Here is a 25,350-nt window from a genome sequence, read left to right as displayed (position 1 = left end):
TCCTGTTTTCTGTGGGGTTTCAATGGTTTGCATGCAGAGGGGGTGGGACTCAGTTTCCCTGGGTGTTACTGGTTTAACGAGGTGAGGGGAGAGGGAGTGTGTTTTGCAGAGGACCGGAGAGAGGACGTGGGGACCCAGACGGTGGCCGGGAGGATGGATACCCCAGCGACCAGTGACCTGGCGACCTGGTGACCCAGAGGCCCAGCTGAGGAGACGCAGCCAGTTCTGGCCAGTGGGAGGACAATGGGCTGCAGAGTGAGGATCCAGTGACCTAACCAACCGGTTCCAGCCAGAGGGAGAAGCAGGAGAGGAGGCCCCGGTTTACGACCCTGTTTACCTGGAGGGAAGACAATGGACAGAGGCGGGGCCTGGGGCCGGTGATCTGAGATGCCCAGCTGGGAGCAGGGGGGCTCCGGGGCTGGAGAGGGGAAGCAGGCAGAGCCCACCGGGATGCAGAGAGACTGGGATGTGCTGGGCTGAGGGAGGCCAGGCCTGAGGGTCAGAGAGGTTCCTGTGCTGTGTTCAACTCTCAATAAACCCTTCTGTTTCATGCTGGCTGAGAGTCACTCCGGTCTAGAGAACAGGGTTGCATCAACCCCTTCGGGGGTGGAGGCCCCGGGGGTCCAGAGCGCGTGGACTCCCTGAGGGGGCCCACGGCAGAGACAGACGTGCTAAGGCTCAGAGAGGTGCGGATCCAGGAGGTGGAGGGGCCGGACCCCGAGAGAGAGTGGACCCCCGAGAAGGGCTGTCTCACTAAAAGGGGCACCCCTCACGGACCGCACGGGGCCAAGAGTGGGCACGATCGGTGAGTCCGTGACAGGGTCTCTATGGAATAATCTTTTCATGCCCGCCTCTAAGTACCAGACTGAATACAACCTAGAGCATTTTGGAAACAGCAAAAAAAAAAATCAAGCTGTTCTTGAAGCTGCATTAGCTGGTATCAAATTGTCCCACCGAACAAGTTTAGCTCTAAGGGAATGTTTACACTGCAATTAAGACACCCGCAGCTGGTCCGTACCAGTTGACTTGCAGGGCTATTTCACTGAAGTGTAAACTTCCAGGTTCAGACTGGACTCTGGACTCCAGGACTCTGCGAGGTGGGAGAGTCCCAGAGCCTGGCCTCCAGTCCCTGGGACCCTGCCACCTCACAGGGTCCTAGAGCCTGTGTTCCAGTCCAAGCCCAGAAGTCTACACTACAATGAAATAGCCCTACACCCTGAGCCCACAAGCCCAAGTCAGCTGTCAAAAGGCCAGCTGTAGGTTTTTAATTGCAGGGTAGATAAACCCAAAGACATTTAGCCAGGTTACACTTTTGAGAACCATATCTATGGCAGTTGCTGGATGGTTAACAATTTTTCACAAAGCAGGAGTCTAGTTTTGCTCGTTCTAGAACAGTCTCTCTCAACCTTTTCAGCCTGGAGAACCCTTATCTGAAGGCAAAAATTTTTGCAACTCCCTTACATTTAGTATCAAAGAAAAAAAAAATGTATCAATGATAACAATAAGTCTATATAATGTGTGTGTTGTTTCAGGAGGTTGACAGAGAATACTTGACCTTGAAGAGTAAAGGTATATGGGGAGTAAGATTTTCTTTGCTTTTAGCTTCTAACAAAATTTTCAAATCTCACAACATCCTGTTTACCTTTTGTAACCCTCCAGGGGGTCACAACCCAGCAACTGAAAACACTGCTCTAGCACCATTAAAAGGCAATCCAGTCGTCTGAAGCTCTATCAAAGGATTCAGTTTTGGTTTTGTTCTCTTATATGAAACACAAAGTGCTTCCCACAAGATTCTCTGCCATCTTCTCTCCAGTTCTGTTGCAGAAATAATCTTCTTTGGTTGGACAAGCCTAAGAAATCTTGCTCTCGCACCAGATGGTTCTTTGGTTGAAGAACCATCTACTGAACCATTTGCTGAAATAGGTAGACTGGCCAGTAGCTTCCACATCTATTCTCTGCAATTTTGTGGCAACATCAGAGGATGTGAAAAAACAGTTCAGGCAGGTGTGCCAACAAATGAAGGTGGTGTTCAGACTGCTTCTTTCCTTTAGTATCAACTTACATTGTTTTCTTCTCCTGCTTTCCCTATAAACTCTTGGAGCTTTTTCAAGGTCAGTGTTGCTTGACTGATGTCGATGTTCCACTCTGTGGACAGCTGAGTACTCTCACATTCTAGAACTGCCCACCACACCCGTGTAGTGTCATAATCTTTGCAAAGGACACGTTTCCATTTGCAGAAAAGGATTTCTTAGACATTGTCTGTTTCTCAGACAGTGAGGCATCCTCTTTGAACGAGCTAGGTCAGAGGCCCAACTCGTTTTATTCTGTGTAGTACACTGCAATCCCTCATCTTCTGCCTACCCTGGGGCTATCAGAACTTTCTAAACTCTGCCTTCTATGCAACCTCCAATCCTTTCCCCCCCATGATCATTCTGGCCATACTGGGTCAGACCAATTGTCCATCTAGTCCAGTATCCCATCTTCCAACGGTGGTCAATACCAGAGCTTCAGGAGGAGCATACATAACAGGGCAGTTGAAGTAATCCATCACTGTCTTCTCCTCTCAGCTTCTGGCAGTCAGAGGTTTAGAGTTGCCTTAAGCATGGGATTGCATCCCTGACCATCTTGGCTAATTGATGGCTCTATCCTCCATGAACTTATCTAATTCTTTTTTGAACCAAGTTATACTTTTGGACATCACAATATCCCATGGCAATGAGTTCCATAGGCTAATTATGCATTGTGTGAAAAAGTACTCTCTCGTTACACTTGCTGCTTATTAATTTCATCAGGTGACCCCTGATTTTTGCATTGTGGGAAAGGGTAAATAACACTTCTCCACTCACTTTTTCCATACCATTCATGATTTTTTTCTATCATATCCCTCCACAATCATCTCTATTCTAAGATGAACAGCTCTAATCTTTTTAGTCTTTCTTCATATGGACGATGTTCCATACACTTGATCATCCTTGTTGCCCTTCTCTGAACCTTTTCCTGTTCCACTATATCCTTTTTTGAGATGGAGCTACCAGAACTGGACACAGCGTTCAAGGTGTGGGCATACCGTGAATTTATATAGTGGCATTATCACATTTTCTGTCTTATTTGCTATCCCATTCCTAACAGTTCCTAACATGGTTAGCCTTTTCAAATGCTGCTGCGCATTGAGCTGAAGTTTTCAGAGAACTATCCATGATGATTCCAAGATCTTTTTCTTGAGTGGCAATAGCTAATTTAGAACCCATCATTATATATGTGTAGTTGGGATTATTTTTTCCAAGAAAGTGCCTGTTTCTCCCACACACTGCCGGAATCTCTTCCAGCAGGCCCAGCACAAAGCTCCCCTCCTTACCTGGCTTCATAATCGTTGCGGATCAGCAGAAGGTGCTGCAGGATGGACAGGAAGAATGGCTCTGCTTTGGAATCCTTTACTGTATTGAGGAGAATCTGGAAGACTTCACTGAAATCAGTGAAGAAAGGGTTAAGGAAACAAAAGCGTCTCTGGGGAGACATCCTGGTGCTCTACTTACTCTTTTGCTCTGTAGAGGAAGGCATTAGCCCTTCAAAGTACTATCCTCAAAACTTTATCAGTGCATATTCCCCTCATACAGAAAGCTTAGCACGGAGAAAAGGGAAGAGGACACACTGCAGGAGACTGGCCCAAAATGGGACTCTAATTCCTTCTCCCTGAGCCTTTCTAAAGCCAGACCAATATTTGGTAGGTGACATTCTAATCCCTGATTGGAGTGGTGGTAGAAAAAGGGAGGCTGTTGGTAGCTCATTCATTCCACGTCCACAAGATGGCAAGTGTCTAGTTTCGCTGTACCCTTCCCTTATGCACCCCCAAACAGTATCCCCAGTCTCCACTTTGGGGATGAAGGCAAAGTCACATGTCTTCCCCCCCCCCCCCAAGTAACATCTTTCCCATTATGCAATGACCCTTTGGCTCCTTCTGCTTCAAGAGTCCCCTTTTCTCCCTCAGATCAGCCAACCTAACCTCCCTGGAAACTAAACAAATCTACGTTTTTTAAAAAAAGAGGGTGTTGATGGGAAGAACAAAGATTAGAAATCCATTTCTTTTTTCCACCATTCATGGGGTGAGACATATGAACAGGACAATTTATTCGGTGTGGGGTTTTCTGTTTGTTTGTTTTTTATAACATTTTCTAGGAGAAAAACAACACAAAGGTGTATGCAGCATCACAGGTGCAGAGAACTGTACAAATTATGCAGCCCACTCACACCCCCATGTACAAGGAGGGAGCTCTTAGTCTCTGGGCCACAAGGCATGCTCACTAGAGGGGAAAGTGCAAGCCCACATACATAGAGACATACAAACTCCTATTTCTGGCAGCCCCCAAGGCATCTTTACCTTGGAGGAGCACAAACAATCCTGTTGCATGTGGCCAGAAACCCCAATTCAACCTGCTGATTAGAAATTCTAGTGCCTCTTTGTGTGTTAACACCACAGCCAGTCCTAATGAATGTGACAAAGTTCCTCCTCTATCTTGGTGGGTCCTGCACTTATTGGAGGATTTTCTTGCCTCAGAGATTCACCATGTGGGTTGGGGAACAACCCAGAGACCTTCCCCTCTGGAAGAACCCACAGTCCAGGTTAATTGGGAGGTTTGGGGGGAACCCGGGCCCGCCCTCTACTCCGGGTTCCAGCCCAGGGCCCTGTGGACTGCACCTGTCTATAGTGCCTCCTGTAACAGCTGCATGACAACTACAACTCCCTGGGCTACTTCCCCATGGCCTCCTCCAAACACCTTCCTTATTCTCACCACAGGACCTGGTGTCTGATAATGCTTGTGCTCCTCAGTCCTCCAGCAGCACACCCTCTCACTCTCAGCTCCTTGCACCTCTTGCTCCCAGCTTCTCACACTCACACCACAAACTGAAGTGAGCTCCTTTTAAAACCCAGGTGCCCTGATTAGTCTGCCTTAATTGATTCTAGCAGCTTCTTCTTAATTGGCTCCAGGTGTCCTAATTAGCCTGCCTGCCTTAACTGGTTCTAGCAGGTTCCTGATTACTCTAGTGCAACCCCTGCTCTGGTCACTCAGGGAACAGAAAACTACTCATCCAGTGACCAGTATATTTGCCCTCTGCCAGACTCCTGTACCCCACTGGTCTGGGTCTGTCACATATCCCTCCCCCCTGCTCAACGCCAAGGGGTTGGGCAGCTTGGGACGCCAGACAGTGCACACGTGACAAGCCATCGGCGTTGCCATGACGGCTCCCTGCTCTGTGTTGCACACGGAACTGGAACGGTTGGAGGGATAAGAACCATCTGGTCACCCTTGTGTTCTTCTCTTTGTTCCGCTGCATCCATTGAAGAGGGGCATGGTCGGTCACGAGGACAAATCTGCGCCCGAGCAGGTAGTAGCGCAATGTTTCCATGGCCCATTTTACAGCGAGGCATTCTCTCTCCACCACTGCATATTTTTGTTCCCTTGGAAGGAGTTTCCGACTGAGGTATAGAATTGGGTGTTCCTCCTCCCTGACCATCTGTGATAGAACGGCCCCCAACCCTACTTCCGATGCATCCATCTGCAGGATAAACTCCTTGGTGAAATCAGGGGCTATCAGTACGGGGTTACTGCAGAGGGCAGTCCGTAGGTCTGTGAATGCTTCCTCTGCTGTGTCAGACCATCTCACCAATCAGGTCCACGGGCTTTCACTAGGTCTGTCAGGGGGCTTGCCCTTGTGGCAAAGTGGGGGATAAATCGTCGGTAATACCCCACCACACCTAGGAACGCCCGGACTTGTTTCTTGCGACTTGGTCGGGGCCAATTTTGGATGGCCTCTAACTTGTTCACTTGGGGTTTTACCAAACCTTTTCCCACAATGTAGCCAAGATATTTGGCTTCTGTAAACCCTACAGCGCACTTGGCAGGGTTTGCTGTAAGGCCAGCTCGCCTGAAGGTATCGAGGACTGCCTCCACCTTCTCCAGGTGGGTTTCCCAGTCTGGGATATGAATGACCACATCGTCCAAGTAGGCAGCAGCATAACTGTTATGCGGGGGTAATAGCTTGTCCATGAGGCGCTGGAAGGTAGCTGGGGCCCCATGTAGTCCAAAAGGGAGGACAGTATATTGAAAAAGACCCTCTGGTGTAGAGAACACAGTCTTTTCCTTTGCATCTTCTGCAAGGGGAATCTGCCAGTAACCCTTTGTCAAGTCTAGGGTAGTCAAGTACCAGGCATTACCCAGACGGTCCTCTAGCTCATCTATGCGAGGTATGGGGTACGCGTCGAACTGGGATACTTCGTTTAGTCGCCGGAAGTCGTTGCAAAACCTTGTGGTGCCATCAGGTTTGGGCACCAGCACGATTGGGCTGGACCACTGACTGTGGGATTCTTCGATGATCCCCAACTCCAGCATTTTTTTTACTTCTGCTTTTATTTCCTCCCTTTTTGCCGCTGGCACCCAATAGGGCCTCACTGTTACTCTGGCCCCAGGGTTCGTGACGATGTGGTGATATGTCCCGGTTTTGTCAAGAACACATCTTGGTTCCGGAAGATCATCTCAGACACCTCATTCTTCTGGTCTGGTGTTAAATCGGGAGACACTCTCACCTGTTTGGAAGGCTTGTTTTCCTGGGTTAGGTCTTTTTGGACCGTTGTGCATGCCTCTTGTGCATGCCAGGGTTTCAGAAGGTTAACGTGATAAATCTGTTCTTGTTTTCTGCGTCCTGGCTACCGCACCTTGTAGGTTACTTCCCCCACGGGTTCAACCACTTCAAAGGGCCCCTGCCATTGGGCCAGAAGCTTTCTGCCGTGGGTACCAACACCATAACCCGATCCCCTGGTTGGAACTGTCCCACTTTTGCCTGGCGGTTGTAATGGGTTCGCTGGGCCCCCTGTGCCTTCTCCAAATGTTCCCGTACAATAGGGGTAACCCGGGCTATCCGGTCTCGCATCTGCATTACATGCTCTATTATATTTCTCCCCTCATTGGGTTCCTCTTCCCAGATCTCTTTGGCAATATCTAGTATGCCACGGGGGTGACGCCCGTATAATAACTCGAAGGGGGAAAACCCAGTTGAGGCCTGAGGTACCTCCCGGATAGCGAACATAAGGTAGGGTAGTAGGGTGTCCCAATCCTTCCCGTCCTGACTTACCACCTTCCTTATCATAGCCTTGAGGGTTTGGTTAAACCTTTCTACCAACCCATCAGTCTGCGGATGGTAGACCGAAGTTCTCAGGGTCTGTATATGGAGCAGCGTACAGAGGTCCTTCATTAGCTTCGACATAAATGGGGTTCCTTGGTTGGTTAATATCTCCTTCGGTAGCCCCATTCGGGCAAAGATCCCCACCAGCTCTTTGGCTATAGTTTTAGAGGCCGTGTTCCGCAGGGGGACGGCTTCTGGGTAGCGAGTAGCATAGTCCAAAACAACAAGTATGTATTGGTGGCCCCGAGCCGTCTTCTCCAGGGGTCCCACTAGGTCCATGGCTATTCGCTCGAAGGGGACCTCTATGATGGGAAGGGGTACTAAAGGTGCCCTCAAGTGGGGACGGGGACTGTGCAGCTGACACTCCGGGCAGGAGGCACAGTACCTCCACACTTCTTCATGTACTCCAGGCCAGAACTGTCGTAGGACTAGTGCCAGGGTCTTCTCTACCCCCAAATGCCCCCCAAAAAGATGACTATGAGCAAGACTTAATACAGCGTTCTGGTGTTTTTGAGGTACTAGGATCTGCTGTACCTTCTGCCCCTGTACTGGTGCAACCCGGTATAAGAGATCCTTCTTCATTATGAAGTAGGGTCCTGGTCCCTGGGTTTTCCCTTCCACGGGAACCCCATCTATTTCAGTCACCTCCTTCCTAATGTTGACATACCTTGGGTCTTCTGCCTGGTCCCGTCCAAAATTTCCTCTCCCAGGGCTAATCTGCCCAAGATCTAGGGGCCCAGTCTCTGTTGCCTCTACTGGTTCAGAAGCATTAGAGTGGGGGTCAGACTCAGGTGCTTCTCCCTCCTGCGTGGCCTCCTTTTCAGCTGCGCGGGTCCGCCTACCTACAAGAGCGACCCTCTGGCTTTGGGTCAGTATTCGGGTTCCCAAGGCCTTAGCTGCCCTTCTTTCCCTTTTTGTCTTTCTACCCTGTCTGGGAGTGGAGAACAAATCTGGGGATATTTCAGAGAAGATTGGGGGTTGACAGTCTGCTGTGGATGCCTCACCAATTTTAGGGTCCCCATCTTTCTCCAATCCCCCTACTGGGAGTAAGTTTCCAAACCCTGGGAAGTCCCTCCCTATGAGCACCGGGTATGGGAGTTTAGGGACTACACCTGCTGCTACCTCAGTAGTGTTCCCTTGGATCTCGATTTTTACTGGGATGGTGGGGTAGTAACTAACTGTCCCATGGACAAATGTTATCCCCGTTCGTTTAGCCTGCAGCAACTGACTACACTTCACGAGCTTCCCTGAGATAAGCGTGTTAGCACTCTCCGAATCAACCAGTGCCGTGGTCCCTACCCCATTTAGTTTCACTGGTCTGGTATACATATGTGGGGTTAGTGAGACCCCCACAAGGTGGATTAGGAAGCATGGATCTGCCCAGGTCCCCAGGTTAGACTGCATAGGCTCCTCAGCATTGGGACACTGTGCAGCTATGTGTCCCCACTCCCCGCAGGCATAACATCTGTATGGAGCCCTAGGCGTTCTCTGGTCTCTTGGTTTGGGCAGTCTAACATCATGATCCTCTTCTCCCTCAGTGCTTCGACTTTTTGTGGCCTCTGATGGGCCTTCAGCCTCTCTCTTTTTCCACCTGGGCCCTCCTGGTGGCCCAGTCACCCGAACTTTAGGGCGTGGTGCTGCTAGTTTAACCTGAGGTGCCTCTTCCTTAACTGGTCGGGTCAGCTCCCTCGCTGTCCTTCGCCTCTCTACCAGGGCGACAACCTCGTCATAGGTGGAGGGTTCATTCTGGCTTACCCAGGCACGAAGGTCTGGTGGTAGTCCCCTCATGTATCGGTCGATGACCAGAACCACTAGTATCTCTTCCGGACTCCGGGACTCTGTTTGCAACCACTTTCGTGTGAGATGGATGAGGTCATACAATTGGGACTGCGGGGTTTTGTCTTCCTGGTACCGCCAACCGTGATACTGCTGGGCCCGCACTGCTGTCGTTACCCCAGATCTGGCCAGGATCTCTGCTTTCAGCTGGGGGTAGTCTGCCGCAGCCTCTTGAGGCAGATTATGGTAGGCTTTCTGGGCCTCCCCACACAGGAATGGGGCAAGGATGCCAGACCACTGATCTCGAGGCCAGGCCTCCCGTAGGGCTGTCCTCTCAAAGGCCAGAAGGTATGCCTCTACATCATCCTCCCGTGTCATTTTCTGCAGCCAATGGCTGGCCCGTATGAGCCGCGTCCCACCATGGCCGCGATTCAGCTCTGTAAGGGACTTTACCTGGTTTACCAGTTCCCACAACATAGCTCGGTCTTGAACAGCCTGGTCCATCAGCAGGCGATTAGTCTCTTGCTGCAGCCGCACTGCCTCCTGTTGGGCAGCTGCCTGGAAACGGGTAGCCTCCTGCTGGGCCGCCGTAGCTTGTATCAGTGCCCGCACTATGTCATCCATTGTGGTGAAAAAAAATAAACCCTCTCCCTTTTTTTTGTTCGTTTTTTGTTGTTGTTGTTGTTGTTTTAAATCACCCTCCTTCTTCCGCCGCGCTGTGCACCCCAAGATCCCACTCCTGACACCAGTGTGACAAAGTTCCTCCTCTATCTTGGTGGGTCCTGCGCTTATTGGAGGATTTTCTTGCCTCAGAGATTCACCATGTGGGTTGGGGAACAGCCCAGAGACCTTCCCCTCTGGAAGAACCCACAGTCCAGGTTAATTGGGAGGTTTGGGGGGAACCCGGGCCCGCCCTCTACTCCGGGTTCCAGCCCAGGGCCCTGTGGACTGCAGCTGTCTATAGTGCCTCCTGTAACAGCTGCATGACAGCTACAACTCCCTGGGCTACTTCCCCATGGCCTCCTCCAAACACCTTCCTTATTCTCACCACAGGACCTTCCTCCTGGTGTCTGATAACGCTTGTGCTCCTCAGTCCTCCAGCAGCACACCCTCTCACTCTCAGCTCCTTGCGCCTCTTGCTCCCAGCTCCTCACACTCGCACCACAAACTGAAGTGAGCTCCTTTTAAAAAACCCAGGTGCCCTGATTAGCCTGCCTTAATTGATTCTAGCAGCTTCTTCTTAATTGGCTCCAGGTGTCCTAATTAGCCTGCCTGCCTTAACTGGTTCTAGCAGGTTCCTGATTACTCTAGTGCAGCCCCTTCTCTGGTCACTCAGGGAACAGAAAACTACTCATCCAGTGACCAGTATATTTGCCCTCTACCAGACTCCGGTACCCCAGTGGTCTGGGTCTGTCACATGAAGAAAAACAGCATGTGCCACTTTCCAGGTGACGAAGGTTTCAGCTTCAGTCTCCTGTTAGCAAGGAGGGATCAGTAATCAGCCCTCACCCCTCCAAACAAGGCCTGGACAACCAGCATTTGGCATGACTTCTCCAGCCTAAGTTCTCACTAATAGAGAGATCAACTCTGGTGGGGGATTTTCCATGGCATCTGACCTCCAGTTCCTGAGCTCACATCTTTCTCTCTAGGATGTGGAAAAGTTGTTCAGGCTCCTGACAAAATACCCATCATATCTGTTCCTAAAAACTGCAAGTAATGCAATGGTAGAGGCGCAGCTACACATGGCAGATGCTATACCTAAGGGATATATATGTATAAAATGGGGACATTCCCTAGTACAAGGCTTGGTATGGTTCTGTCTAGGTTTTCATTCCATGCTGGATTGATGAAGGAAAATACTCTACTTTGTTTTTGTAAAGCAGCAGTTGTTCCAGGTGCCCTCTGGTGGCAAAATCCAAAATATATTTGTTTTGGTAAATGTCAGTAAACATCAATTTCACTGGATAAGCACAAACTGACAAAAATATTTCCATCAATAACAGAAATTTACAGATAGGCAAAGTAAGAAAAATGCTGCTTGAAAACTTATTAGAGTTTGATATTTACTTTGTATAATTTAGAAATAGAAATTAATGGAGATATCCCATCTCCTAGAACTGGAAGGTCATCGAGTCCAGCCCCCTGCCTTCACTAGCAGGGCCAAGTACTGATTTTGCCCCAGATCCCCAAGTGGCCCCCTCAAGGATTGAACTCACAACCCTGGGTTTAGCAGGCCAATGGCTCAAACCACTGAGCTATCTCTCCCCCCAACATTGATATTCGATGTTGACATTTTGTGTTTTAATCTCAACGCCTATTATCACCTGACCTTCACATAATTTCCCATAACTGTGAAAATTTAAATAGATAAAAATTAAAAATGCTGAAAAATAAACCAATATTATCCATCAAAATTATAAAAAATAAAAATCAAGTTCTGCCACGCCTACTTATTTATTGCACACAAAACAGGGACAGACAAACTACAGTGTCCATAAAAAGTCAAGTCTGAACAGACATCCGAAACTAAAGTTTCTGGAAGCGTTAGACAAGCTGCATCCTGCAACCTCGCAAATGACCAAGGGCTGGTCTTCCTCTTTTTGCTAATAAACTGCCAAATCCCTAGTAGAGGATCAGCATACCTGCCTGTGCTTCGCTCACTCATGTCTTCAGACTTTGCCTGATGGATCAGTGGCATCCTACAATGTACTGGGCAGCTCTGACCCAAACAAGCCATGGAACCCATCTGACCATGATGACAGCAAGATGAGCTTGGCCCAGACATTACTTGACCAGAAGAAAAACCATCAACCTCAGTCCCTCTCCCTACATGGAGGCAGGGATGGTACAAAGACTGGCGCTAAGAAACTTCCTGGGGATACTCCTGCCCCAAACGCAACCCCTGCCCAATAAGCAGCAGAAGGATATTCCATTTCAATGCGAATGTCCTCAAGGCGGCTCCTGAGGTCTTCAGAATCCTCCTCACCATGTTCTTCAAATACACTCAGCTGCACCTTCAGTTCCTCATTCTCCAGTTTCCGCAGCTCCTGCCAAGAGCATGAGTACATCATAGAGAGGCCATCAGAAGCTATACAGACTCTGGTGGGGTCACTTGAGAGCACACAGTTTTTCAGATGGGAGCTAAACAAGGGCTACATTAGAGCACAAAGGAATGTAATGAGGGGCCAACATACATTAATGTGCAAACAAGTCTGCTGGAAGCCCCAAGAGAGCACAGGCCAGCATGGAGCCACAGATAAGAGACCCACCAGTGATGATAAAAATTCACAGTCACAAGAAGATAGGATCATCATACGCTCCAGGAGAGTGCACAGTAACATGGACAGGGCCAGTGCACGCAAACAGCAAAGGGAATGTGATCACCGTCCAACTGACCCTGGGATGCTGGGTAACTAAGAGAGGAAACACTGACCAAGAACAGGGCAGCAATACAGCCCACGTCATTCCTGCAGCAAGGGTTTGAACATAGAACAGCCTAACTGGGTCAGACCAATGGTTGGTTTAGCCCAGTATCCTGTCTTCTGACCATGGCCAATACCAAGTGCTTCAGAGGAATGAACAGAACAGGCAATCAAGTCATCTATCCCCTATTGTCCACTCCCAGCTTCTGACAGTCAGAGGCAAGGGACACCCAGAGCATGGGTGGTGTATCCCTAACCATCCTGGCTAATAGCCATTGATGGACCTCTCCTCCAGGAACCTATCTAATTCTTTTTTGGATCTCGTTATAATTTTGGTCTTCACAACATCCCCTGGCAATGAATGCCAGAGACTGACTGTGCATTGTGTAAAGTACTTCTTTTTGTTTGCTTTAAACCTGCTGCCTATTAATTTCAGTGGGTGATCCTGGGTTCTTGTGTTATGTGAAGGAGTAAATAACATTTCCTTATTCACTTTCTCCACACCATTCATAATTTTATAGACCTCTATCATATTCCCCCCTTAGTCATCTATTTTCCAAGCTGAACAATCCCAGTCTTTTTAATCTTTCTTCACATGGAAGCTATTCTAATACCCTTAATAATTTTTGTGGCCCTTCTTTGTACTTTTTCCAATTCCAATATATCTTTTCTGAGATGGGGACACCAGAATTGCATGCAGTATTCAAGGTGTGGGCGTACCATGATTTACATCCTGGCATTATGATTTTACTGTCTTCTTATCTTTCCTTTTCCTAATGGCTCCTAACATTCTGTTAGCTTTTTTGACTGCCACTGCACATTGAGCAGATGTTTTCAGAGATCTATCCAAAATGACTCCAAGATCTCTTTCTTGACTGGTAACCGCTAATTTAGATCCCATCATTTTTTATGTATGATTGGGATTACATTTTCCAATGTGTACTACTTTGCATGAATTTCACATGCCCAGTCATCCAGTTTTGTGAGATCTCTTTGTAACTCTGCAGTGGACTTAACTATCTTGAGTAATTTTATGTATCAGAGGGGTAGCCGTGTTAGTCTGATCTGTAAAAAGCAACAAAGAGTCCTGTGGCAGCTTATAGACTAACAGATGTATTGGAGCATAAGCTTTCGTGGGTGAATACCCACTTTGTCAGACGCATGAGAGGGTATTCACCCACGAAAGCTTATGCTCCAATACATCTGTTAGTCTATAAGCTGCCACAGGACTCTTTGTTGCTTTTTTGAGTAATTTTGTATCATCTACAAACTTTGCCACCTCACTGTTTACCCCTTTTTCCAGATCATTTATGAACATGTTGAACAGTACTAGTCCCAGTACAGATTCCTGGCAGACACTGCTATTTACCTCTCTACATTCTGAAAACTGACCATTTATTCCTACCCTTTGTTGTTTCCTGTCTTTTAACCAGTTACTGATCCATGAAAGGACCTTCCCTCTTATCCCATGACAGCTTACTTTGCTTAGTAGCCTTTAGTGAGGGACCTTGCAAGAGGCTTTCTGAAAATCCAAGTACCCTATATCCACTTGGTCACCCTTGTCCACGTTTGTTGATCCCCTCAAAGAATTCTAATAGATTGGTGAAGCATTATTTCCCTTTACAAAAGCTGTGTTGACTCTTCCCCAAAAAATAGTGTTTATTTACGTGTCTGATAATTCTGTTTTTTACTATAGTTCAACCAATTTGCCTGGTAATTAAGTTAGGCTTACCGGTCTGTAATTGCCAGGACTGCCTATCGAGCTTTTTTAAAAAATTGGCATCACATTAGCTTTCCTCCAGTCATCTAGTACAGAGACTGATTTAAGTGATAAATTACATAGCACACTTAGGAGTCCTGCAATTTTATATTTGAGTTCCTTCAGAACTCTTGGGTGAATACCATCTAGTACTGGTGACTTATTACTGTTTAATTTATCAATTTGTTCCAAAACCTCCCCTACTGATACCTCAATATGGGACAGTTCCTCAGATTTGTCACCTAAAAAGAATGGCTCAGGTATGGAAATCTCCCTCACATCCTCTGCGGTGAAGAATGATAAAAATAATTCATTTAGCTTCTCCGCAATGGCCTTATCTTCCTCGAGTGTTCCTTTAGCACCTCGATTGCCCAGTGGCGCCACTGATAGTTTGGCAGTTAGTTTTGCTATTAGTTTTTGAATTTTGCTAGTTGCTCTTCAAATTCTTTTTTGGCCTGCCTAATTATACTTTTTTATACTTGACTTGCCAGAGTTTATGCTCCTTTCTACTTCCCTCAGTCGTATTTAACTTCCAATTTTTAAAGGATGCCTTTTTGCCTCTAGCCACTTTCTTTTATTGGGAAGAGCAATATTACTTTGTCACTACAAGAGCCTTTTAACAGTATTAGGTAATTTCAATATGAATACAACTGCTGAGATGGTGGCTGTTGCGTCTCTCATCGAGCATGATGGCGCCCCATAGGAGGAGATGATTGACCCTTACCGTAAGGATGTGCTGCAACCCAGAACGCATCAGTTCACTTCGAATATGAACTCGGAAGTCGAGCTCATCAGCAGGGATGATAAGGGCATTGATCAGCTGCATACAGGCTACCTAAAATAGGGAGACAGACAGTTTCTGCATCAAACTGAGCCAGGCCTCTATCCCCTCATCCAACACTTCTAGTCAGGCACTCATCATGCCCAGAACACTGTACCCATCAACCAGGGAAGTGCTACAAATAGGGAGATATCAAACAGATGGCATCTTACACCCTCCCTCCCATACCCTCCTCACTACAAACAGAGAGCAGTCAAATTGCTGGAGTCAACCAATCCTCTCTTGCTCCTCCCCTAAAACAGAGAACAGTACCCACAAATTCTGAGGGTAGAGGTACCTTCAGTGCCACAGAGGTTCCGCCCCTTAAACCATCCAACAAGGGACCGAATCGCTCCACCTCGTCCACTTCTGCTCGCTCTGTCAGTGCCCCCAGAACTCGCTCATGCCTGAAACAGTAGGAAGAGGGAATCAGCAGCAGTCTCAATTGGGGGTGGGGTGGGAAGGGAAGAGGTATGCATGCGTGTATCATCATTGTAAAACAAAGAGACAGGGAGAGAAATGGGGACTCCAGAGAGAGGTAAATGACAGCCAGCTCAAGAGAGATGAGTGGCATAATGAATCCCATAGACACGTACATGTCCTCGGGCTGAGGCAGGATACAGAGAGCAGACAGCAGCTTCACAGCATCTATCATCATGGTAGGGACTTTGGGGTCAACAGCTCTCACCAACAGCAAGATCCCCTCCTCCGTTTCCAGCATTGTCTTGATTCCAAACTGAAGGGGAAAGAAAGGATGAGTTAATATATTTGACTCAGCCAGCCCACTAAGGAGCATAGTGCGAACTGTTTATGGCTCAAAGCTGAGACTGCTTTAAGGCTAAAGGGAGGCAACTTCACCACAAAAAGTGCAGATGGCAAGACGCCTGTCCAATATCTGTCCACACATCCCTTCTATTATTTCAGAGGGGAGACCAAGGAAGGACAAGGGGGTAGGAGTTGGGGTGTCCTAAAGGGTCAAGGCCAGCAAGAAGAAAGGTGCTTAGTGGGATCTTGACAGGTGTGCCTGGGTGTCCACAGTGAAAGGAAAGTGCCCATGAGAACAGTATCAGAGAGAAAGGAGTCAAAGAAGCTAGAAAGGAGAGATATAGAGACCTCACAGAGTATGTGAGTGAGAAAGGAAGGGTGAAGAGAACCAAAGGGACAGGCGAGTTTAATAGAATTAGTACTAGGTGTCCCAGAATGCCTGCAAATGAGAAGGTAAAGTAGGACAGCCTGGGGCATGAGTGAGAAAGACAGAGAAGGTGAGGCTGGACAGAGGGCAGAGATGTAGAGTACAAGCAAACAGCAAAGGAGACAGGGATATTCGTGTCCTCAGAGTGCCCACAGCGTGCAGCGATATAGCAGAGAGAATGACAGATTGAAGATAGTGCAGTACCAAAGTGCCCCCAATGTCTGCAAAAGAGAGTATGGCAGGATGGAGCGAAAATACACTGGGGCCCCAGAAGAAGTAGAAGCGGTACAGGAAGGAGGTGGGGGGGAGGGAGGGCAGAATGTGCACAGTATGAGGAAGGGGGTGAGACGCATGAGTGAAATGTAAGCAAGGGTTTACTGAAGAGTCAGGAGCCTCCATCCTCACTTCCCCTACCACTTTTGAGGACGGCCCCATGCCATCAGTGCGGAGAGTACGAGGAAGAGGAGGTGGCAATATACGGATGTATCTAGGGAAAGGACAGGGATCTCACCTTGTTGTTCATGAAAGCCTTCAGGCATCGGATGATCTCATGTTTGCTTCGGGTGTCATAGGAGCTGTGAGGAAGGAAAGCCAGCTGATGAATAGTCACATGGAGCACGATACACGGCATCATGCTTCCCCCAATTAAAGGACAGTAGGCCCACAACTCTCAGGTGGGGCCAGGAAAGGTCTTAGGTGACCAGTGCTGCACTAAGACTCCAACTTCACTAGATGCCCGCCCCCCAGTGCGCGCGCGCACACACACACACACACGAATTCAAAAGAAACACAGGGAAAAGGCTGCTACATCTCCTGGGGAAAAACCCCACTCTCACCCCACCATTACCCACACACACTCTTGGCCCAACTTTAGCCTCTGTCCTTTAGTCCCTACCCCCCCATGAGTCATCCCCATGTACACATCCCTGTTCATCTCACCCCACTAAAGACTTCTTCTGGCAAACCTTAGACACAAACCACTGCCCCATAACTGAACTCCACTGGAGCAATGCCCCCTCCTCACGACACCCACACACTTCTGACCATGCAGTGAAACCTCCCTGCCCCAAGACTTTCTTCTTGTTGCCCCCCACCACCTTCAATTAGCCAAACAACATGTGCATGCAGTAATAATCCTGTAGCCTCACAAGCCCTTTAGGATTATGAGAGCTTGTAAACTCAACAGGACAGGGTCTTATTTGACTCCATCTGTAGAGAGCTCTTCAGCCACGGATCCCAAAGCACTTCATAAAGATGGGTAAAAGTACCACCATCCCCATTTAATAGATGGGGAAACAGACGTGGGGGGGGGGGGGGGGGGGGAAGGTTACAGAGAGTCAGTGGCAGAGCCAGTAAAAGAATCCAGGTTTCCTGGCTCCCAGACTCCTGCATGAAACTGTGATGGATTTGGAGGTGCCCTGTGATAATTTATGAATACTGTATGTTGGCCTGGTGATTGGGGTGTTTTCTATATGACTCTATAGATTTAATTCAACAGGAGTGTGTCTGTAAAAACAGGCAGAAAGGAGAAAGAATGGCTGAAGATAGCCACCACTCAGCACACACTTGACAGTTGTTAGGGGACAACACCAGAAAAGTTAGCTTTGATGACTGTTCCTCCATTGACAGCCAACATACAAAATTGGTTGTGACCAGGATGGGAAAAGGCCTATGAACACAGAAGAACAAAAGCACTTTTCTCTGTAATGCTTTGTTCCTACTACTAAAATGAACACTCCCCTTGGCTTTAAGAAGGCTGCCTGCTCACTGGACATCACTGGTCACAGACTCGCAGAGGGAAGAATTGCAAGTGCTCAAACTTGGTCTGACCTGCAGGATACACAGGATGCTGTTGCCCAAGGCCTGGTCTAAGAGCGGGAGGATTGTGGAAAAAGCTCAAAGTCTGATGCCTGAGGGACCAGGCAGGGGACAGATGTGCAGCTAACCTTGGAACCATAACAGATGCACTTAGGACGCTTTATAAATAGCTTCCATTCAATTTGTCCCTCACCTGGGTGCCTCGTCCTTCTCATCATGGAGCCTTTTTAATATGTCCAGCAGGCAGTTGAGGCCCTCAGCCCCAAAATTCTGTACCCAGCTATAAGAAAACAGAGCCATATTAGCAGCACATAGAAGGACTGAACATCACAAGAACCTCAACCACCCCCTGCCCTCTCTCTTCTCTGCTCAATCACAATGCACCATTCCCAGCCCCTGATAAGTAAGCACCTAACCCCCTTGCTTATAGCTTCAGCTCCCTGCCTGATCTCCTTTGCTCCAACCAGCCCTTTACCTGACAGGGTTGTTGTTGAGCGACACTCGCAGAGACTCCAAACAACCGAGCAATTGGGCATCCCTGAGATTTGATTTCAGCTCCTGGATATAGATCATGGCTGACTTGGCGCTCTCCTTCTGACTCATGCCCTACACAGGGAAGAAAGAACAGGCCATTGGGTAAACTAGCTGTGATTGCAGCACCAGGGCATAGAAATGGGTTTTCAAAATGGTATTTTTATGTTGTGTGAGTGGGCACAAACATACATGCACCCTCCATTTCAAAAGAGCTTCAGAGTGAAGCTAGCTTAGCTGAAGCATTAACCGCTAAATTAGTTGTAAAGTTTAGTCATCCTCAAAACTTGAAACCTACCTAATTTAGTTTAGAGTTCAAAGTAAACGTAACAGTTATATTTAATTGGCTTTCTCAATATACACTCATGAACATAGACACACAACTGAATTAGAATGTTGGAGTTATTTAAAAAAAAAGTTTGAAGGTCAGAGGTATTTCATAGTTACATTTCTGACCCCTTTCCCCTGCCCTCCATCCATCAAGCTTACAGGCAATCAGTACAAGTCATATTAGGAGGCTGTAACTATAGTGGGAGAGGTGGCCATCAGTAATTGGTGAGAGGCAGATTTGGCTCTCCAGCTCCTATAGGAATGGTGCCCAAGTCAGTTCTGTTTCTGGACTATATACAGATGGATAGAAGGGGAGATGTTGATGTTTGGCACTGCTGATGGATAGGTGAAGTGGAGGAGGATCTGTGTTTGGGTCAGTGGCCCTTTGTACATCAGTGCGTGTGTTTCACTGGAGTATTTCAGAATACATAAGTAGTGCCTACCAAATTCACGCTCTATTTTGGTCAATTTCAGAGTCATAGGATTTTAAAAATTGTAAATGTTATGATTTCAGATATTTAAATTAAAATTTCACAGTGTTGTAATTGTAGGGGTCCTGACCAGTGTTCCCTCTAATTTTTCCCATGCATGTGCAGAATGAATTTTGTTATGTGCACCAATATGGGGGTGATGCATCACCTCCATATTGGTGCACATAACAAAATTCATATGGTGGGGGTGGGGCCGAGGGGTTCAGAGTGTGGGAGAGTGAGGACTCCGGTGGGGGGTGCGGGCTCTGGGGTGGGGCTGGGGATGAGGGGCTCAGGGCTGGGGCAGAGGGTTGGAGTGCGGGGTGTGTGTGGGGGGGTGAGGGCTCTGGGGTGGGGCCAGGGATGAGGGGTTTGGGGTGCAGGCTGCCCTGGGGCTACAGCGGGAGAGACGCCTCTCCTCACTGTGGCAGCTCCGGGGCTGGGGTCGTGGGATAGGTGTCTCTCCCCTGGCCGAGGCAGGTCCAGGCCGGGGCTGGGTTAGGGCGCCTCTTCCCAGCTATGGCAGGTCTGGGTGGGGGGCTGGTGGGGACAGGCATCTCTCCCCGCCGCAGCCCTAAGCACCTGCGTGGCACTTAACAGGCTGCTGCGCGGCCGTGCAGCTTACAGGGAACTTAGATCCCGACCCAAAAAGGAGTTTTGGGGAGGGGTCACAAGGTTATTGTGGGGGGAGAGGGGGGGTTGCGGCACTGCTAACCTTACTTCTGTGCTGCTGCTAATGGTGGTTCTTGCCTTCAGAGGTGGGGGGGCCGGAGTGCGTTGGCTGCTGGCCGGGAGCCCAGCTCTGAAGGCAGAGCTGCCACCAGCAGCAGCGCAGACATAAGGATGGCCTGGTATGGTATTGCCACCCTTCTGCACTGCTGCCTTCAGAGCTGAGCCTTCAGACAGCAGACGCCACTCCCTGACCACCCAGATCTTAAGGTAGCAGTGCAGAAGTAAGGATGGCATGGTATGGTATTGCCACCTTTGCTTCTGCGGCGGGACGCTGCGTTCAGAGCTGGGTACCCAGCCAACAGCCACCGCTCTCCGGCTTCCCAGCTCTGAAGGCAGTGAAGAAGTAAAGCTGGCAATACCGTCACCCCCTTAAAATAACCCTGTGACCCCCCCTGCAACTCCCTTTTGGGTAAGGACCCCCAATTTGAGAAACACTGGTCTCTCCCTTGAAATCTAGGATAAAAGCACATAAAAGACCAAATTTCACGGTCCGTGACGCGTTTTTCATGGCTGTGAATTTGGTAGGGCCCTACTCTTAAGAGAAACAGAACTCTATATCTACAGGGCCCACTCTTCTCTCTCAGTTTAGGTTTCATGCTCTTTTTTGGTTTATTTTTTGAGGCAATGGAAGGGTTATCTGCTATTCCGATTGCCAAGGAAATGTTGCTATTTCACTGTCACTCTCAGAGGAAACCTGTGCTAGGAGTGTGATCTTATATTTTGTCCTAAAGGTTGTGCAATTTGGGCTCACATCTACTGCTTCTGGTAAAAGTTCTATAGATCAATGCCCTCCTCGGAGAACATCTTGCCCAGGCTCCTGAGAGTTTTGCCCTGAACTGCATTAGCCACTAGTCCTAGATGATCACAGCTGCCATGCTGAGTCACAGGGAGGCCAGGAGAGGGGGAGTCTTGGGGCCCAGCACTAAGGTCTTTGAGATTAGGATCCAATTCCTTGGATCAGAAAGACAGTCATATACTGATATGAGGTGCCCTCTGTCTGCCTTGTAGAAAAGGTGGGCTGCTGCAGTTTGAATGAATGGGAGCTTGTATACACCCATTAGTGCCATCACTAAGTAAAAAGGGTTGCTGTAATTGAGCCTGGAGGTCATTCATACATTCTAAGGCCAGAAGTTGCCATCATTCACCCTTGTGAATAAATTGACTATTGTGCCTGGGTTCACATCTGACCAAAAGAGTAGAAGCTTCTGAATCAGCTAAAAAGGAACAGGCATTTCTATTACTAATGCTGTCTGGGTGTCCAGGAGCAGTGGCGATTTGAGCAGGATCCAGAGATGGTTACTCACCGGAGATCAGGGTCAATTAAAGACAAGCCCTAATTTCAGCTAGTAACTTAAATTTCTTCCTTCTTCCCGCAACTACCACCTCAATCTTTAGCCAGCTGCATTTTATTCAGGTCCTTCATAGTTGGGTGATGGCACTATTAACATGTGATGAGAAGGTGCCAGAGCTGAGCATCATTAGCATGGTACTGGCAATGAAGTCCACAGTGTTTCATGAGCTCCCCTACCACACAGTAGTTGACATCTCCAACTGGAACTGGCATCAAACGTACATAATGTCAATAGCTCTACTTCGGCACATCTTTGCAGTATGGCAGGGGAGGGTTATATTAGAAACATGAATGAGTATGTTGGGTGCAAGAGGATATCTGAAGATAGGTGAAAGGAGGATTCACATAAGGAATCAGAGTTAAGGTCAAGGTCTTTTCCTCAAAGGGTTAGTATTTACAAGAAGAAAGTAAACAGAACTGCTCTCAGCTTGTGATTCTATCAAATCCTTGAAGCACGGTGTGTGAATTTCTTTAGTTGCCTCAGGTCCAGGATAGGATGCATTCCATAGCAGGACTAGAAAAGCTTTTCCTTGAACGCCTGAGGTGGTACTTCTATGGCTCCTAGATGAAGGAATCCACCTTCTTCCCTCAGTTGTTTCATGAGATGTCGGTTGCTGAAGAGGGAGGGGGGTGGGAGATTGGCCAAGGACTGGAATTATATAATATAATAATAATAATATAATATAGACTGACCTTTGGTAATAATTTACAATACTCATTGGTCTGAAGTTACTGAGAAGAATGGGAAAGACAGCAACCCAAAATAGGGGTGAGAAGAGGAAGCTCTGGTGGCATCAGTGCATGGCGCTTGACATGAACGTCAAACCTGCAGTTTGGAAGATAATGTCAGGTAGGTGGTAGGAGAAGAGGGGGCGGCTCTCTTGCAGCAGATGTGAGACTTCCTCTTACAGTAGTTAGTAGTTCTGTGTTGTTGAAAAAAAGGAAGTTCCCTGTCTCTGCTATCTAAAGAGTTTTCTCCTGGTAGTAAGTGTATAGATACCCAGGGACCTCAGAGTAGCCTTACATTCGTTTGAAATATGTAAGCTAAATGAGTCTGGCCCTTCAAAGCTAGTTTGGACCTCTTGAGGAATCCCAGAGGACTGTAACCAAGCTGTGCCCTCCAACCCTCCCAGTAATGCCTGTGGCCTCTGTCACCTCCTCATGTTCTCTCTCTCTCATTCCAGTGGGCTAGTCAGGCACCTAACTGGTGAAGGAATGTCACACATGAAGCTGCACAAAACTTCACTTTCCCCACAAAAATCGATTGCTATTGCCTCCCCTTCCCCAAAAGGAAATCAGGAACCCCCTAATCTTTTTGTGGGCCCTGCTATTGCTTCTGACCCTGCTGCTCTCTGGCAGGAAGCCCTTAATCAGAATAGGGAAGACATGAGGTAGATGAACATAGAACATAAGAATGGCCATACTGGGTCAGACGAAAGGTCCATCTAGCCCAGTATTCTGTCTTCCAACAGTGGCCAATGCCAGGTGCCCCAGAGGGAATGAACAGAACAGGTAATCACCAAGTGATCCATCCCATCGCCCATTCCTAACTTCTGGAAAACACTTCCCCCTTACTCCTGGTTAGGAGAAGCAACAGGAGCCATGGCAGGAGGAGAAGCCCAGACGAAGGGCAGAGAGTCAGGCAGGGGAAGTACTGCTGGAGCCTGCGCAATCAGGGTAGCACTGCTCCAAACAGCTGACAGAGCAGAGAGTGTGCTGCCTGCCACTGCAGATGAGGTAATACTGAAATGCCATTCCCTATCACTGCCTCCCCCATAGGGCAGTGGACAAAAGTGGGAGGAGTGAAGTAACTCAACATTACCCCTCAGGACAGTAGGGGGTGAGGTGAAAGGGGTGGAAGGGCTCAGACTTACACACACACACACACACACACACACGCACACACACACAAAACAATGGGGCGAGGAGGAATTACCGTTCATTACTTCCCCATTCCCAGAGGGGAAAGGGATTCCACACAAATGACTTCTACCTGCAGGACAAGGGGGGCTGCAAGCTGTACCTGGCTTTGATACACAGGGCCGGGAAAAAGCCTTCTCTCAATGTCAGGAGTTTCCCCCCTGTCCATACATGGGAGGGAAACCCCAGTCTGCTGGGGGAGGGGCTTTCCGAGCTTTGCCTTTGGAAAGCTGGGGTCTAGAACTCAGCTGATTAAGTAAAAAGCAACAGAGGGTCCTGTGGCACCTTTAAGACTAACAGAAGTATCGGGAGCATAAGCTTTCGTGGGTAAGAACCTCACTTCTTCAGATGCAAGTAATGGAAATTTCCAGAGGCAGGTATAAATCAGTATGGAGATAACGAGGTTAGTTCAATCAGGGAGGGTGAGGTGCTCTGCTAGCAGTTGAGGTGTGAACACCAAGGGAGGAGAAACTGCTTCTGTAGTTGGATAGCCATTCACAGGCTTTGTTTAATCCTGATCTGATGGTGTCAAATTTGCAAATGAACTGGAGCTCAGCAGTTTCTCTTTGGAGTCTGGTCCTGAAGTTTTTTTGCTGTAAGATGGCTACCTTTACATCTGCTATTGTGTGGCCAGGGAGGTTGAAGTGTTCTCCTACAGGTTTTTGTATATTGCCATTCCTGATATCTGACTTGTGTCCATTTATCCTCTTGCGTAGTGACTGTCCAGTTTGGCCAATGTACATAGCAGAGGGGCATTGCTGGCACATGATGGCATATATAACATTGGTGGACATGCAGGTGAATGAGCCGGTGATGTTGTAGCTGATCTGGTTAGGTCCTGTGATGGTGTTGCTGGTGTAGATATGTGGGCAGATGCCAACTGGACCATCACAGGACCTAACCAGATCAGCTACAACATCACCGGCTCATTCACCTGCATGTCCACCAACGTTATATATGCCCTCTGTTGCTTTTTACAGATTCAGACTAACACGGCTACCCCTCTGATAGCTGATTAAGTGTGGGAGCTGACTGTGCTGGCCCAGCAGGAGGAGGGGAGGGGCAACTCCCATGATGAAAGTGGTACTCTAAGTTCCCTGTAAGCTGTGCAGCAGCTTATTAAGCACCGTGCAGGCCCTCAGGGAACCCAGCCCCAGTGGACCTGCCATGGCTAGGGGAGAGGCGCCCCTCCCCCGGCCCGAACCTAGCCCAGCCCCCGACCTGACGCAGCCAGGGAACAGGCACCCCTTCCCCCGGCCCCAACCTAGCAAAATATTCCAATCTTGCACATGAGGTGCATGCACAACACAAGTGGGATCCACCCAGACAAAGACTTGAACTACAACATTCTAATTGTGATGTAAATTATTTCTATTTACAGTTTAACAGTATCTGAAATGTTTCCATGAAGGCGTTCCCTTAGGTTTTAAAAAGGAAAGTATTTTAAAACACTTATATTTGAAAACCCTCTTTAAATTATATACATCCTTCCTACATATTATATTTTGCCATAATTATGTTCTATGTGAGGTGTAAAGATAATGCATGCTATTCAATGAAAAAAATACAACATAGTATTTGAATGAAATAATCTCTCAGCAAAACTCAATGTCCTTAAATTGAGTACAGCAGATAGAGCTGGAGTCTGTAACTTCCTCGAACCCAAGCATCAATGCTGATGGAGTTACCAACTCCACTGCACTGGGACACTCAGCTGGCCAAAAAATCATCTACATTCCAACAGATCTTCTAGACTCATTGACTGGTCAAGTCAAGGTAGGATGTGGCTTAGTACCTTGGACTCATGGGCACAAAGGCAGAGAAATACCCCTTCTAACACTCCAGCCCCTTCAAGCAGCATGAGTAAGAGGCACATTTTCTGTCTAAAGCCAACAGTTTAAAACTCTGGTGTCTAAACCTAGGCACCTAAACCCATCTTTATGCAGTTAAATAATAGTGGCCTGATTTTCAAAGGTACTGAGCACCAGCAGCTCCCACTGTAGTCACTATGTAGCTAAGTGGAGTGTGCATGTGGTGAAGAATCTAACTATTG

At 48.1% G+C, this 25,350-nt stretch overlaps 1 protein-coding gene across 1 annotated transcript in view; it reads right to left on the bottom strand.

Annotated features, from left to right (window-relative positions):
- Positions 1–25,350, bottom strand: part of DIAPH1 (diaphanous related formin 1) — a 180,920-nt gene that overhangs the window by 106,638 nt on the left and 48,932 nt on the right. Inside the window, exons 5-12 of the mRNA XM_065408815.1 lie at positions 18,439–18,569; positions 18,157–18,243; positions 16,657–16,720; positions 15,550–15,689; positions 15,252–15,360; positions 14,858–14,968; positions 11,881–11,999; positions 3,356–3,472 (exon numbers count right to left, since the gene is read on the bottom strand). Coding sequence (XP_065264887.1) covers positions 3,356–3,472; positions 11,881–11,999; positions 14,858–14,968; positions 15,252–15,360; positions 15,550–15,689; positions 16,657–16,720; positions 18,157–18,243; positions 18,439–18,569 — 878 coding nt within the window. The remainder of the gene's footprint in view (positions 1–3,355; positions 3,473–11,880; positions 12,000–14,857; positions 14,969–15,251; positions 15,361–15,549; positions 15,690–16,656; positions 16,721–18,156; positions 18,244–18,438; positions 18,570–25,350) is intronic.

This window comes from Emys orbicularis, chromosome 8 (genome assembly GCF_028017835.1).
Source record: "Emys orbicularis isolate rEmyOrb1 chromosome 8, rEmyOrb1.hap1, whole genome shotgun sequence".
Lineage (NCBI taxonomy): Eukaryota > Metazoa > Chordata > Testudines > Emydidae > Emys > Emys orbicularis.
Note: the sequence above shows the minus strand (reverse complement) of the source record. Positions and strands in the feature narration are given on the sequence as shown.